Here is a 17618-nt window from a genome sequence, read left to right as displayed (position 1 = left end):
CGCAGGCACGAGCCGTAGGCGAGATGTTATTCGCGATAACACACGACCTCAAGTGTTCTATTGCTCTTATACAACAGTTTTTACAAAATAAAGAAAGAAAATAAATCAAAGAAGGCCTGAATTTCATATTGAATATGCTTTAATATTGACAATACCTTCCGCCAAAAAGTAGTTCCACAACGAATATATAGTTTAACACTACAAAGCAGACATCCCAAGTTGCAAAAACTCATTTCAGGGAGGTAAGAACAACAAGAAGAAGAAGGCAAGAACCTCCGAAGGGAAAAAAAAGAAATAAAAAACCTCTCGCACACACCAAAGGATTATGGGTGAAAACAGAACTTTTAGGAGCTGCTAACTGGGCTATTAAGCTAACTTCGCGTCACAAACACATTAATGTTCCCTACACAGTGCACTAGATAGTGAATTAGACAATTGGTTATGTTCCCTACACAGTGCGCTAGATTGTATATCAGATAACGCATTAATGTTCACTACATAGTGCACTAGACAGTATATTAGACAATTGATTTATGTTCCCTACATAGTGCACTAGATATACAGTTAGATATCAGATAACGGATTTAAAACGCGATCGGGAAAAAAGTCTGTGTCGCCTGCGTGCGCGTTTGTGTGCATGAAGCTTGTCGTTACTGGCAACGCGTCAGCGGAGTAATACAGTTGTGGTGTGAAAAGACCGTGCTGTTATCACGAATTAAAACGCTCCTCAACCGATCAGATTGTAAGGCCGGAACTAACTGTTAAAATAATTTTAAATAAACACCGGCTACTACAGAACATTTTGTGTGACTCGCTTACCTTAAAAAGCTCAGGCTTAATTAAACTGCTATTACCACAGAGCGGTAACCGAGTCAGAGTCGTTCTGCCTGTGGAGCTACAGTTTTTCTGTCAGTCAGAGCAGATGATCCTGAACTAATGAACTTAACACTGATGAACTTTTGCCTCTGTTTAGCTCTGTGGAGTAACGTTTTCTGCTCTCATCTACATCAAAAGTAAGAACCGCTTACGATTTACAGCAGTGAACCATGAAGTATATATAACGTGCTGATAGAATCGGCTCACATGGGATCAGCAAAATTGCATCGTATGTATGATGTGCACAACGTTATCTATATTATTTTAGGTTGTCAAGAGCTTTCGCAATGGTTTCTGTGAGATGGTTGACAAAGGTGTATGTGTGTGTGGGGGGGGGGGGGACCCCCACATTAGCTTATGCTCTACAAACTGACATATCAGGACCATTATGACCAAGGCCCTACCTAATTCACGGCCGTGAAATGAGGCGTTTTCCATGGAATACGCAATGTGCTGTGAATACGCAATGTGCCGTATTGTTCAAGTGCCTCATGTACGTTTTCTGGTTCATTTGCACTATGAGGCGGTTCTAGCAATCCTACAGCAATTCAGTTAGCAATTGTTTAGTCAAAATTTCCAAAATGTCGACGTCTAAAGCAGCTTAAAACCCGACTCCGGTAAGTGAGTTTGGAAAATTTCCAACCAATTCTGTGGACGGGGGGTCAAAACACAGACGGGAATTCTCGTATTTAAGACAGAACATGAAGCCTCGCACCGTTGCTGGATGTTCTAGGTTTTTTTTTTTTACCCTTTTTTCTCCCCTTTTTAGCGCATCCAATTGTTCAATTAGCATCGTGCTTCCTCTCTGTCTATGCCGAACCCTGCCCTGACGGAGGTGATTGAAGCTAACCCGTATCCCCTCCGAAACACGAGCAGCAGCCGGATGCATCTTTGCCACCCACACATTGACGAGTTTGGCGCCACCTAGCGTTGCATGCGGAGAGACACACCCTAAGGGCACCCTCTCCCATCTCTGTGTAAGCGCCTCCAATCAGCCGGCAGAGAACGCAATCGCATTCTGACAGAGAGAGACCCACATCCGGTTCTTTGTCCCACCCCCCCACATGAGCAACCGGCCAATCGTTGCTCATACAGCCACTCGGCTTCGAACCGGTAAAGCAAGGCTGGATTCGATACCACGCTTCTCAGAATCCAGCCCTGGTTGCAGCGCGTTTCTTTTTACCGCTGCGCCACCTGAGCGGCAGGATGTTCTAGGTTTACATTCAACCATTAAGGTAGGCTGTGCTGTGTATTGTAGCTTCCATTTATTCTACCATTTGATTTAGTAGGGTCCTACTTATACCCTAGCCTACCTTAACACGCTTTAACCACTTTTATTGACCTACAGTCGAGGAAATTTGTGAACACAAAGCCTATTTTATAAGAAAGAGTTAAATATGTCATACAATTTACTAAATAATGTATTGCAAGTGAAAAACAAAAATAGAATGGTTATACAGTACTCGCCACTTGCAGGAGACACATAGACTTGATTGATAATGCACAACGTATACACAAGAGTAAATGTTATCAGTTGTACAGTATACACTAGCAGCCATGTGGCAGCAGGGTTGCCAGGTTTAGCAATAATATCCAGCGTCAGTAAGTCTGTCTCAAACCCGCCCTTCAGAAACTGAAACTAGCCCAATTTAGTTGCCACAAATCTGGCAACTCTGCGTGGCTGCCGACTGGATCTCTTACCCAGGGAAAAATCAAAATTGAATGTATTTATTTATTTATTTATGTGTATTTATGTGTACTGTATACTCAGATTTCTATCATTAAGTCAAATTATTTCAAATACGAATAACTACACCTGTCCAACAGTCAGCTGATCAGCCGTTGAACCTTGGCCTCTATGTGCAGGAAACCTAATCCACGTTACACCCAAAGCATAATGAAACATAAAGCCGTTCACTTACAGAGATGCAATCTTGATAAACTTGCGCAGCAGCTGCACCCTCTTTGGCAGTGACTGGCACTGTAGGATCTCTGTAGCGACCCAGTGCTGCACTTCACTGCATCGCTGCAGTACCAGTTCCAGGTTGAGCGGGCGCCAACGAGCCTCCTCTCCGTGGAACACGTAACACACAAACTCCACCTGTTTAAACACACACAGCACAAACAACGTCAAGATAGTGATTTTTTTTTTATAGCTTTAGATATGGTAATCGTGGAAGATAAAGAGTGTGTGTGTGTGTGTGTGACCTGACCTCATGTACACAGCTGAAGAGCTCCCAGTCAAACACTACCAGCTGGTTGGACACCTCCTCTGCGCTCATATCGTGGAGTTTGCTGTCGCCCGGTGTCCAGTGGATCTCCTCTGGAAGGGGCATCTAAGACCCACACACACACACACACATAGGTAAGCTTCCTGAGATTAAACCAGGGGTGTCCAAACCTTTCTTGTTGGGGGCCAGATGGAGTCAAAATACACATATCCATGGACACACCTAGATTAAACTCATACAGGACAGCCAGGGTAAAACTGCTGGGTTGAACCTGCGTTATCTTATCAACACGACAACTGCTCACTATACTTCTGTCTGATTTGCAAGCAATACAAAGATACAGAAAACCACAGAACAAACAACCATGTGGTCAAAATTATATGGACACTCCTCATAATCATTGACTTTATTTATCTATTTATTTTATTAGGATTTTAAAGTCATGTTTTACACACTTTGGTTACATTCATGACAGGACAGGTATCTCCAATTCACCTCACTTGCATGTCTTTGGACTGTAGGAGGAAACCGGAGCTCCGATAGGAAACCCACACAGACACGGGGAGAACATGCAAACTCTACACAGAAAGGACCGGGACCGCACCACTTGGGAATCGAACCCAGGACCTCCTTGCTGTGAGGCGACAGTGCTACCCACTGAGCCACCGTGCCGCCCAATCATTGACTTTAAGAGTTTCAGCAACACCTGCGGCAACAGTTCTAGCATGACAGAGCCACTGTGCACAAAACAAGTACTGGCCCAAGCCTTCAGATTGAATTGGAATGTCAACTGTGAGCCAAGCCTATTCCAGAATAGTGAAGGCTGTTATTCCGGTTATTCCGCTAGCGCTCCGGAATCTTAGAATCTTAGCTCTGCTACCGGTCGTCTGGGCGCCCCCTACCTAGCAGCAGACAAAATTAGCCAGTACTCTGTTGGGTAGGAAAAGACTGGACTAATAAGTGGGTGGGGTTTTCTACACTGTGTAAGAACCCTGGTTGGTAGCCCAAGGTGCCTGTACAGAAGTGGAGGAACACGGAGATCAGTGCGTGACTCTCCATGCGCGAGACTGGTTTCATGTGAGAATCCAGCGAAGTGCGGGCGAAAAAGAAAGGGTCCCCAGCAGTGGAAGACTAACTGGCAACACTAAGCTGGGAGAAAAAGGGAGAAAATGCATAAATACGAGGGATGTTCAAAAAGTTTCTGCACTTTTATATTTTGGTTGGAAACGGTGAGGGTGGGAGGAGTAGTAATTGGTCATGTCTGAGAGACTGAGAGAGAGCTCATAGTCCGGATTTAGCGCCACCTTTTTGAACGCCCAAAGAAGCTTTAAGGGGAAGAAGATTTTCATGTGATGATGATGTGAAAGTGGTGCATCAGTGGCTACACGCTCAACCATAAACATTTTTTGCTGATGGAATTAGAGGGTTGGTACGACGCTGGGAAAAATGCATCACAAGGTGACTATGTAGAAGTGATGTAAACGTTTTGAAGAACTAGGGCTGGGCGATATGGATCAAAAGTAATATCTCGATATTTTTTCGCGGAACCACGATATACGATATATATCTCGATATTTTTTCATCCCATAGGGTAATAACAAAAAGACACTTCTGAGACAAAGCTACATGTTCCAAATTTTTTACAGGCACTTTTATTAATATTTATGCTGGGGAAGCTTCACACAAGAACTATTTTTCCTTAAAAAAAAAAAAAAAAAAGAACTATTCTAAGAAAAAGTTTGTTGTTTTCTAACGTCTCACCTGTCGTGTAATGTGAATTACAAATATATTGTCTGGCCCTTTAAGAATGTTAAGTGCACTGTAGGGCGCAGGGAGCGAGTGTGTAGGGAAGAGATCAGAATGTTCTTCTGTTGTTTTGCACTGAGCTTGTGTGACATTAAAAGTAGCGTTCTCGTTTAGTTTTTTACAAATAGAGCAAATACATGCACATCACATATACAAACACACGAGGCAGAACAACAGGAGACGCACCGTTACGTTATTATTACTGTTTATAACACTTGTTCTTGATATACAGTACACTGTTTAAATATATGAAGTAAATACGTGCATGTCGGCGCCTGCACGTGCTTGTGTTTGTTTGTTTCCGTTTTCCAATATTGGTTTTTGAAACGCATAACGACTCGTTTTCTTGTTTTTCGACTTTGGGATTTGAAGTGAAAAACGAATGACCAAAGGTACACTGGAACCTTTTGTCTGGACTTGTTTTCGGCGTTCTCTACAGAATACATTATTCTGCTGCTCATCTGACACTTCACCACTGAATCCGAACCATCTCCAAATAACTGAGCCATTATTATTCTTTTTACTAAGCAGCTCCTCCACCGTCTCCATGCTATCACGGGAGTTTTACTTACAGAAATGTGTTCTGAGGGCAGGAGGAATTGGCGGTGGGGAGGGAGGGGCGAGTTGTGTTCAGTGAGGGAGAGGGGCGGGGCAGGTGAACATGTGCAGAGACAAACTGGGAGAAGAGAAAGACGAACTGTCGGATCTAACTGGAGCGTAACATCTATATCGATATACGCGATATTGTCTTATCTTATATCGGGTATGAAAATATATCGATATTTTATAAAATCTCGATATATCGCCCAGCCCTATGAAGAACCCTGGTATTTTGCCGAACCTATTCCGCAATGCTAGCTATTTCAGCATGGTTTCATGTCACTGGATTTGTACATAATTCTGAATGCACTGATTCTCACCAGGCTCTCGAGTTCAGAGGGTTCACATGCAAACAGGTGCGTGTTGACACCCAGCGTGGTGAAGACGGCCTCGTCGCTGGGACGGAAAACTGCTTTCTCTGTGTATAAAAAACACACACACATGCACACACACACAAGCCCAGATTACAGCAGGATCCCGATGTAACACAGATTCAACCCACGCTGATAAGCACACCTAGACGTCAGCACATCCTACACACATTCTGCCTCCTGAAGGCTTCAGCACCGTAGCTCTGTACTGAACTGAGACGTGGCGATGCAGACTAAATAATCACATGTCCGCTTAACCATCTAAAGGCTGTCTGACTATCTGTCCTATCCTATTATGTAATAATGTGTCTGCTCTACTTCTGAGCTCTAGGACACTTACCTCCCGATGAGGTGACTGCAACTAGTACGAGGTTGCCAGGTTGAGTCGGTTGCTCCTCACTGTACTGGAGCTTCTCCCGCACCAGAGCCAAAATCTCTCCGACGCGGCACGACAGACGGCTGCGGATGGTCACGTACGAGTGGTCCGGTGTGTACACCCTGCAGAAGACTATATCAAAGAATACATGCTATTAAGCCGCATCTGTACATCTGAGTGATGCACACAAGACTGCATGTGATCCAAACGGTGAGTTGGGACCGAGTGAGAAATGCAGTTAAAAACCGTAAGCAATTTATTTGTCCTGCATTCAATCTTAAAACTGCAAAAGGAAATTAAAACAATACATAATGTTTATTATTTAACATACATTAACATACATCTTTTAACATTGGGTTTGTCTGAAAACCTAGCAATCTCTCTACAACATTTTACGTCATCCTCTGCGCTCCTAAATAGAAGTCATTCTAAAAAGAAAGCATCCCATATGTGTACATATCCTTTGATGTTAGTGGTGCCCCTACAGATCAGGTTACCCATGCCATGTAACACCGCGACACATTCTGCACCCTGGCTCTTAAACCTGACGCCAGAACAATGGCTTATATGGTGATTTCATCAAGCATGTATTTTAAAAGCACTTCCAGCTGAAGGACTGTGGTTCACACAGTGTTTAGTAGTGTTTTCTGCCTTGCCCATAACACACATAGATTACAGATCTTTTGACGTGCTATACAGAAGGAAGTACAGTAAAATCTCTTATGATTGTTGTTCTTAAATTACTGGATTAATATCTGAGCGACAAGCCTCAACCCATCCCTGCTCATAATAGACTCGGAATTTCCTGAATACCTTTTTACCTGAGCGTGGTTGCTTTACCTGTTGATTTTTTTCCACATATCAGAGCGTTTCTGTTCTTAAACTGTCCAACATTCCAACATTTTTGGAACATGTTGAGGTCAAACATTAAATAATGTAAATGTATATAATAAATGAAAGAAACAGCTTGTCTTTGTACTGTTGTCACAATCATCGAGTTGATAGTACAGCTTTCTGGTTGTAGCTGCTCTTCACATACTGTCCCAACTTTTCTGGAGTTTCTACCAATTTCATTTAGACAGACAGACAGACAGGCAGATAGATAAATAGATGATAGACTGATAGACAGACAGACAGGTAGACAGTCAGACAGACAGAGGCAGACAGACAAAAGACAGACAGGAAGACAAACAGATAAATAAACAGAGACAGACAGATAGATAGAGACAGACCGACAAAAGATAGACAGGCAGATAAATAGACAGACAGACAGAGACAGACAGATAGATAAATAGACAGACAGACAGACAGATAAATAAATAGACAGACAGCCAAAGACAGACAGAGACAAACAAACAGACAGATAAATAAATAGATAAACAGACATACAGCAGGTAAATAAATACATAGACATACAGAGAGACAGACAAACAGACAGGCATAAAGATAGGCAGACAGATAGATCGATAGATAGATGGACAGACAAAAGATAGACAGACAGACAAGAGACATACAGACAGAGACATACAGATAAATAGACAGACAAAGAGAGACAGACAGATAAATACATAGATAAACAGACCGACAGACATATAAATAGACAGACAAACAAATACACATAGATAGCTAAATAGACAGACAGACAGATAGATCAATAGATAGATGGACAGACGAAAGATACAGACAGAGACAGACAAATAGACAGACAGCCAAACAGAGACAGACAGATAAATAAATAGACAGACAGAGACAAACAAACAGACAGATAGACAGACAGACAAATAAATAGATAGATAGACAGACATACAGATAAATAGGCAAACAGACAGATAAATACATAGATAGACAGACAGACAGATAAATAGACATACAGACAGACAGATAGATAAATAGACATACAAAAAGACAGATAGATACAGGCAGCCAGACAGAGACGGACAGATACAGATAGATAAATAGATAGATAGCTAAATAGATGGATAGACAGACAGACAAACAGATAGTGACCTGTGCAGTAAATATTAATAGATGTGCAAATGTAGGCTTCATAAACACCTTTTTATTCATAAACACCTTTTATTTACACGGTTTAATGGCATTGTTAGTTATTTCTTAAGCTCAATAGAAACTGAAACTTAATCAATGTACTGGTTTGCTGCCTGTTACCTTGATTATAAGTCTTCAGTTAAAAAGGTTACACCAGGTCAAAAAGGTCAGCAGCTATTTCCTGTTTAGGACTGCATATTGATTGGAGTCTGGGAGAGCACTTGGCTCGAGACACGTGTCAGATAACACAGACTAATTCTCGAAGTGCATTAGAGCAATAATAAAATGCACCCATGGGTCCAGTGTGGGCATACTGTACTGATTGGTACACGCCCATCTACAAACACAGTTGCAATTTGAAATATCCCCCCCCCCCCCCCACACACACACAAACATGAAATGAAATAAGGATTTATAACTCTAAACCTTTTTGCAGCGCAGAGGCAATTTTAGGATTTTTCAAAATCAGCAGCCGCAAACAGCCCTGACCCATCGAGGCATGGACTCCACTAGACCCCCGAAGGTGTGCTGTGGTATCTGGCACCAAAATGTTTGCAGAAGATCCTTTAACTCCTGTAAGTTGTGAGGTGGGGCCTCCATGGATGGGACTTGTTTGTCCAGCACATCCCACAGATGCTCGATTGGATTGAGGTCTGGGAATTTACGGGCCAGGTCAAACTCGTTGTTGTGCTCCTCAAACCATTCCTGAAGCATTTTTGCTTTGTGGCAGGGTGCATTATCCTGCTGAAAGAGGCCACAGCCATCAGGGAATATCGTTTCCATGAAAGGGTGTACATGGTCTGCAACATATGGTCTTATAAACCTTATTAGAGGTTATCAAAGCGAAAGCATTTTCAAGTAAGTGTACCTGGAGGCGAGGGCGGTTTAATATTTCAGATTGCAACTGTAGCTTCTTTCAAATCTTTGAAAACAGTCTGGACTTACTCTCGTCTGAGCCACGGAAGGCCTCTCGCGGCTGCAAGCAGGCGTCGATGCGCCTGAAGTGGCGAAACAGTGGACGCACCTGTTTCCTCCGACTCTCCTTCTCTTCCTCTGCACTGGAAGCATAAGAGAGAGAGGGGAGTCAGAACAACTGATGGTACAAAATTGCCAATAAAGGTGCTTGACATTGAACTTGAACTGGTGAGTCGTGTATCAGTTCTGCTTCCTCCAGTCATGAATGTATCCGAAGTGTAAAATAAGATGTTTAAATCCTAATAAACAAACACTTTATATATTTGGCTTTAACAGTAGAGTAAAATATCACCAAAAAGCTCAATCACCCCCATAACTGTGCTCCCACAGTCCAAAAACATGCAAGTGAGGTGAATTGGAGACACTAAATTGACCATGAGTGTGTTTGATATAACCTTGTGAACTGATGAATCTTGTGTAATGAGTAACTACTGTTCCTGTCATGAATGTAACCAAAGTGTAAAACATGACATTAAAATCCTAATAAATAAATAAATAAATACTTAAAGCCATTTATTTAAAACATTTTTTTGTTCATATTATTTTAATTAGGGATGCATCAATACCATTTTTTCCCAACCGAGTACGAGTACAAGTACATGTATTTTTGTACTTGCCGATACCGATACCTATTTAGAATACCGTTTTTTTTTTTTTAACAAAAACACACGTGAGAAGTGACGAGAAGTTTAATGATACCACGTCCAAAAATGCACGTCAACAAGTAGCGAGTGATCAAAGTGTTTGTGCGCTGACGTGATGAAATCAAGGAGGAAAAATAAATGAATCTGAGTGGATTTGGCAACACGAGCAGCATGGATTGTTCTGTAGTGAGTTGGAGGTTAATAAATATTTTTACAATATTGGTGTTTTGTTATGTTTTGTAGAGAACGATCAGGTCAGAAATACTGTAAAACGTGTGTGTCGGTGTATTCTGATATAAACTGTATTATCCCCCCCTGTCCCACCTGTTTACACTCCTCTCCTGCGTTTCCCCTCACACCGTATCCTGCGTTCTCATTGGCTGTTCGGCATGTCACTCATTCCCAGTCGCACATCTGAGATCAGATATCTGACGTGCTAGAAAACTCGAGCGCTCGGCGAGCCGGTCGGATCGAGTTGTTGGATAGTTCACACTTAGCGATCGAGAGCCGAGTTTTGATCGCCGAGCGAACGCCGAGTTGCTCCCGAGCCGGCAAATCTAGCGCCGACCAGCCGCCGAGCGAAAATCAGGGCAAAAGTCGTGTAGTGTGAACCAGGCATAACGCAGCAACGTGCACTAGGCACACGGTATCGGATGTTTAGTATCGGAGCCTCGTTTGCGAGTACGAGTACAAGTTAATGAGTATCGGTACTCATGCATCTCTAGTTTTAATATATTATGACGTAGTGCAGGAGAGAGTTGGTGCCATCTCGCACCATGGTGAATTCTCTTATGGGTAAACAGTTTTCCTCCCACATACTAAAAATATTGCAAAAGATGAACTGGCAACCCTGAATAAATAAATGTGTGTTGCTTTTTGATGGATTGGCACCCAGTCAACAATGTTTTTCTGTCTTGCACCTAAATTCCTAGATCAAATATAAGCTTTAGATCCAAAATCTTGACTGAAGATTAATAAATATGGATAAATAAATCAGCTGCTTAGTGTAAGCATACTGGCTAACATAGTATGAGTAGCATTGTCACAAGGCCGTAATGACAAGATATACTGGGGTGACGGGTCAAATGTTCCCCTAATATACTGATGTAAAAATTACAACTCAGACCACATCAACACTGGGTGGACGCGTTAACAGTGGAAAAGTGTACCATGACCAAACTGTTGCAACTGTATGTGCATCAATATGGTCATTTCTGAAGTACATGGTGTTTACAGCTTCTGGTGTTTACACTCAAAGCTTTGTCGCATAAGGAACGCATCAACCACCACATGTAACACTTTCCACTTTCTAATTAGGCGGCTCACAAAGAAACAGCTTTGGCGTTTTATTATAGGCTCAGTAGGGTGTGATGTTTAGATTTTATAGCCTGCTTCTGTATTTTAATAAAAGGAAACATGAGCACCTTTTGTGTAATTTCCTTTGAAACTAACCTCGTTATAGCTGGAGGGGGTATAAATGTGGTTTTGGTTTTTAATTAAAAGCATCCTGGGGCGATCAAGTGGCGCGGCGGTAAAACACCGAGCACACCAGAGCTGACATGTCAAACTTGCAAGTTTGAATATTGGCCCTGTTACCGGCAGGCTGGGCACCTATACGGACAATGATTGGCTCTCGTCTGTTGTGTTGGATGCCAGAGGGGATTTATCATAGCTGGCTGATGGATGGTGCCTGCACAGAGATGGGGGATGATGGGGATCAGTGCGTGACTCTCCGTGAGTAAGGCTGAGTCCCATATGAGCCTGCCTTGTGCAGGTGAAAAGAAGCAATCGACTACAGCGGTTGGTTTCCAACCATCGGGCCATGGACCGGTACCAGGTCATTTATTACCGGGCCGAAAGAAAGAATGAACAACATCCGTCTGTTCCTCTCGATGCATTCGGGTGTTATTGTCTCATATCACCCTTAGGTGGGAGCGTCACAATGCAGTGAAAAAAAGCTCAGGGTTCTGACTGATTTTCCATCATCAACGAATGAAATGGCAACCCTAAATAAATAAATGTGTTGCTTTTGCCGATTTTAACGCTTCCGATTTTTTACCCAATTGTGTTATGCTTCCTCTATACTGGTGCTGACCCCCGCCCCTGATTGAGGAGAGCGAACTGACACACGCCCCCTCTGACACGTGAGCAGTAAGCGACTGCATCTTTTCACCTACACGAGGCGAGTTCATATGTGGATCAGCATATTCCTCATTATTCCACCAATCAGCCATCAGAAGTTGTACTTGCATCAGTTAACCGGCTCCCTACCTGGGCAGCGTCCTGTGACCACTGATGAAGGTCTAGAAGATGACCGACTCAAACAGCAGCAACAGATGAGCGATCGTCTCTGAATTTACATCTACAAGGTGGACCAACTAGGTAGGGGTGTCTAATAGAGTGGACAGTGAGTGGACACGGTATTTAAAAACTCCAGCAGCGCTGCTGTGTCTGATCCACTCATACCAGCACAACACACACTAACACACCACCACCATGTCAGTGTCACTGCAGTGCTGAGAATGATCCACCACCCAAATAATACCTGCTCTGTGGTGGTCCTGACCATTGAAGAACAGAGTAGAACATGGTTAAAAAAGTATGTGGAGAAACAGGTGGACTACAGTCAGTACAATACTTTTATATGGTAAGTGGAGCTGATAAAATGGACAGTGAGTGTAGAAACAAGTGTATAAATATATATAAATGCATCTCCTGCAAATATGTTGCACAGAGGTGATTGTGACAGGACTGACTGCCATGTGTAGGCCACTCACGGGTTGTGAAGGATCTCGGTCCAGCGCTGGAGCTTTAGAACGTCCTCCACCAGCTCAGGAAAGTGGCTCAGCTCTTGTACAGCGCACAGGTACAGATCCTGTATCAAAACCAGTACACAATACACAACACGTACACATCAGGGCGTCAGCTGGTAGAAAGCTGGACTTTGAGATAATAATTGCTTTGGCCAATATTTCAGATACGCAGCGTTGAGTCAGTCTTGTTACCATGGCTACACTGATAGACTCATGCCACGATCAACACTTTGAAAACTCTCTTGGATGTGTGTGTTACCCCTTTTCCACCACAAAAACCATGGTTCTTGAACCGGTTCCTCTGAACCTTGGTGCCCCCCTCCCCCCGGTGGAATGGCACTTGGTCGCGCATACCTTGCGCTGCTTCTGCCACGCCCCCCCTCCCCTTAGTGAGCCACGGCTCGATCGCAGATGACTGGCGCGTCCTCGTCTCGTGTGCCGCCGGTTCATAATAGTAATCCCGTAGTGCATTCAAAATGTAGTCAGGTGAACTTTAAAAGATAAAAATGCAGCGTTAAGCTCCATACGAGACCCCAGCTGACGCCATTGTTGCTAACGTGCTATGCTGTACAACATGACACGCCCACAGACGGACGTCACGGTTCGGGCTGAAAAACCAAGTATTCTGTGGTGCCAGATTGGCCCGCTAGTTCGCGGTCTGGAACCTCTTTTTTCCGATGGAAACACGCGGAACCGGTTCAAAGTCAAGTTCGGGAACCGGAACGGGCTCCATGCCACGTCGGTGGAAAAGGGGTGAGTGAGTGTGTGTGTGTGTGTGTGTGTGTGTGTGTGTGTGTACGTACCTTGGGGAAGCTGTTGGATCTGTCACCTTCCTCCTGTAGCAGTTCTCTGTACGTGTCCAGGTAGCGGAAGGCCACGCTTAGCACAGCCTGCTTCCTCTCCGCTCCGTCCCAGCAAGGCCAGCCCTCGCCCTGTTTGGGCTCAGCTCCGAACCTGAGCAGGGGGTTAAGGAGCAAGCCGAACCGTTTTAGGCGTAGCTATTGCTAACAGATGCATAAAGTGAATTATAAGCTTCAAGCTTAAGTTCTAGCATGACTGTAGTCTGAGCTATGTGAGATGCAAGGTACATAAACACATGGGGTCTGTCTGAAAACCTAGTGAGCTGCCTTGCTGCCTAGTGCCTACCTAGGGAGCAGTCTAAGTAGAGAGAATTCTAACAAGACAAAACCTATAAGGCAGGTTATTTAGACACACTACTCAGACAGTGATTATGACACAGCAGTTTTCGCTTACTAAGATAACGCAATTAGCCTCAGGCCATTCAAACCAATGGTCAGATGTGACACAACCCACTAGCATGCCAGATAACATAACTCATTGGAAGCGGTTGGAGAAAGAAGGATGATGGCCAGGCTGTCATCCCTAATGGACAACACCTCCCACCCACTGCATGACCTGAGATACAACAGCGCTTTGCTCCCTGCTGCTGTCAGACTTTACAATCAGCACCGCCCGAACAGCGCACCATGCACTCTGTACTACAATAAAAACATGGTGTCATAATAATCAATACTAATATTGTTTTATCTCATCATATCATATCCAACAATGTGTAATACTGTTAAAACTGTACATAATTCGGTGACCACCTCCTTGTTTCTACACACACTGTCTATTTTATCAGCTCCACTTACCATATAGAAGCACTTTGCAGTTCTACAATTACTGACTGTAGTCCATCTGTTAATCTACATACTTTTTAAAGCCCCTAACAGGACCACCACAGAGCAGGTATTATTTAGGTGGTGGATCATTCTCAGCACTGCAGTAATAATGACATAATGGTGGTGTGTTAGTGTGTGTTGTGCTGTGCTGGTATGAGTGGATCAGACACAGCAGCGCTGCTGGAGTTTTTAAATACCGTGTCCACTCACTGTCCACTCTATTAGACACTCCTACCTAGTTGGTCCGCCTTGTAGATGTAAAGTCAGAGACGATCGCTCATCTATCGCTGATGTTTGAGTTGATAATCTTTTAGACCTTCATCAGTGGTCACAGGACGCTGCCCACGGGGCGCTGTTGGCTGGATATTTTTGGTTGGTGGACTATTCTCAGTCCAGCAGTGACAGTGAGGTGCTTAAAAACTCCAGCAGCATTGCTGTGTCTGATCCACTCATACCAGCACAACACACACAAACACACCACCACCATGTCAGTGTCACTGCAGTGCTGAGAACGATCCACCTCCTAAATAATACCTGCTCTGTGGTGGTCCTGGGAAAGCATGCAGAGTAACAGATGGACTACAGTCAGTAATTGTAGAACTACAAAGTGCTTCTATATGGTAAGTGGCGCTGATAAAATGGACCAGCAACCTTTCGATTACTAATCCAGCACCTTAACCGTTAGGCTGCATGCATTTGTAGGCTAGTGGATTATTTGAATTATTTTAGTATCTTCTAATTATTTATGGGATTTTTTTGGGCAGCAAACATGTACCAACAGACGCTTAGTGGTACCTAAAAATCGAGTTCTCTTTCAACTCACAAACACGTGCAGATGCAAAGGTGGAAAAACACGAACCATAGCATGTGGCCAGCCAGTCTGCATAATTACAACCTAGTGAAGACAAGTGAACACACCCATCACAGCGAGACACACAAAAAAAGCTTAGCACACAAACACTGATGTCCTTCCTGTTCTAGCAGAGCTGTGGAAAGTTTTATTCCCTAAGAGACAAAAAGACAAAACCCTGTGAAACAGTCACAATACAGATGTTTTAGTAATTAGTGCTGTGTTTACATTTTGTTTCCTCATTTCGTTCTCATGAACCGCTTTACCCTGGTCAGGGTCACGACAGGTCTGATTTCACTGGGGAACACACTGTGTGCAGGGCAGAAATACCCTGGACAGGGCTTCAATCCATCACAGGGCTATTACACATTATAGACATTAATTAAAAATATGTAAATTAAATAGCAGTGGGTCAGACAGTCATAAATTAAGAGATAACAACAAGTTCGAATCTCAGCTCTGCTACCGGTCGTCTGTGTATATATACACAGTGGGGAAAATAAGTATTTGATCCCCGGCTGATTTTGTAAGTTTACACCCTTACAAAGACTTGAACAGTCTATAATTTTTATGGAAGGTTTATTTTAACAGAGAGAGACAGAATATCAACAAAAAATCCAGAAAAAAAACATTAAATAAAAGTTATAAATTCATTTGTATTTAATTACGGGAAATAAGTATTTGATCCCCTACCAACCAGCAAGAATTCTGACCCCCACAGACCGGTTATGTGCCCATGAGGCACACAAATTAGTCCTGTCCCTGTATAAAAGACTCCCGTCACAGAATCAGTTTCTTCCGTTCAAATCTCTCGACCACCATGGGCAAGACCAAAGAGCTATCAAAGGACGTCAGGGACAAGATTGTAGACCTGCACAAGGCTGGAATGGGCTACAAGACTGTCAGCAAGAAGCTTGGTGAGAAAGAGACCACTGTTGGTGCAATAATTCGAAAATGGAAGAAATACAAGATCACAGTCAATCACCCTCACTCTGGAGCTCCATGCAAGATCTCACCTGGTGGGGTAAGAATGATTCTGAGAAAGGTGAGGTCAGCCCAGAATTACACGGGAGGAGCTTGTCAATGATCTCAAGGGAGCTGGGAGCACAGTCCTGCCAAGGACTACCGAACCATTCTGGAGGACCATGTGCATCCAATGGCGGTGCCGTGTATCAGGATGACAATGCACCAATACACACAGCAAGACTGGTGAAAGATTGGTTTGATGAACATGAAAGTGAAGTTGAACATCTCCCATGGCCTGCACAGTCACCAGATCTAAATATTATTGAGCCACTTTGGGGTGTTTTGGAGAAGCGAGTCAGGAAACGTTTTCCTCCACCAGCATCACGTAGTGACCTGGCCACTATCCTGCAAGAAGAATGGCTTAAAATCCCTCTGACCACTGTGCAGGACTTGCATATGTCATTTCCAAGACGAATTGACGCTGTATTGGCCGCAAAAGGAGGCCCTACACCATACTAATAAATTATTGTGGTCTAAAACCAGGTGTTTCAGTTTCATTGTCCAACCCCTGTATATATATTGAAACCGACGTTTGGCATTGGCACGAGTGACCAAAGGTTTGGCTATAGCAGCCCGGCCGTGTATATCGACCCTGTGGAGCTCCCGACGGACAGTTCTGGTGGAAACAGGAGAGTTGAGGTGCACATTTAATTCTGCCGTGATTTGGGCAGCCGTGGTTTTATGTTTTTTGGATACAATCCGGGTTAGCACCCGAACATCCCTTTCAGACAGCTTCCTCTTGCGTCCACAGTTAATCCTGTTGGATGTGGTTTGTCCTTCTTGGTGGTATGCTGACATTACCCTGGATACCGTGGCTCTTGATACATCACAAAGACTTGCTGTCTTGGTCACAGATGCGCCAGCAAGACGTGCACCAACAATTTGTCCTCTTTTGAACTCTGGTAGGTCACCCATAATGTTGTGTGCATTGCAATATTTTGAGCAAAACTGTGCTCTTACCCTGCTAATTGAACGTTCACACTCTGCTCTTACTGGTGCAATGTGCAATTAATGAAGATTGGCCACCAGACTGGTCCAATTTAGCCATGAAACCTCCCACACTAAAATGACAGGTGTTTCAGTTTCATTGTCCAACCCCTGTATATACTGTATATATATATATATATATATATATATATATATATATATATATATATATATATATATATATATATACATATAAAATAATTTATATATATTATATTTATAATATAATTATAATATAAGTTATATATCAATTTGTAGCTAATATTGTTACATTGTAGTTGCATTATAATTCAGCCCAAACTAAAGAGGGCAAGCTCGACCTCCAAACCCAT

The 17618-nt window shown here is 43.2% G+C and overlaps 1 protein-coding gene across 1 annotated transcript in view; it reads right to left on the bottom strand.

The window, feature by feature from the left end:
• rapgefl1 (Rap guanine nucleotide exchange factor (GEF)-like 1) overlaps positions 1–17618 on the bottom strand; it is an 81327-nt gene that overhangs the window by 21020 nt on the left and 42689 nt on the right. The window contains exons 3-9 of the mRNA XM_063018865.1: positions 13542–13692; positions 12703–12800; positions 9252–9364; positions 6225–6392; positions 5834–5931; positions 3090–3212; positions 2799–2977 (exon numbers count right to left, since the gene is read on the bottom strand). Coding sequence (XP_062874935.1) covers positions 2799–2977; positions 3090–3212; positions 5834–5931; positions 6225–6392; positions 9252–9364; positions 12703–12800; positions 13542–13692 — 930 coding nt within the window. The remainder of the gene's footprint in view (positions 1–2798; positions 2978–3089; positions 3213–5833; positions 5932–6224; positions 6393–9251; positions 9365–12702; positions 12801–13541; positions 13693–17618) is intronic.

This window comes from Trichomycterus rosablanca, chromosome 22 (assembly GCF_030014385.1).
Source record: "Trichomycterus rosablanca isolate fTriRos1 chromosome 22, fTriRos1.hap1, whole genome shotgun sequence".
NCBI classification, from domain to species: Eukaryota; Metazoa; Chordata; class Actinopteri; order Siluriformes; family Trichomycteridae; genus Trichomycterus; species Trichomycterus rosablanca.
This window is presented reverse-complemented; position numbering and strand designations above follow the sequence as displayed.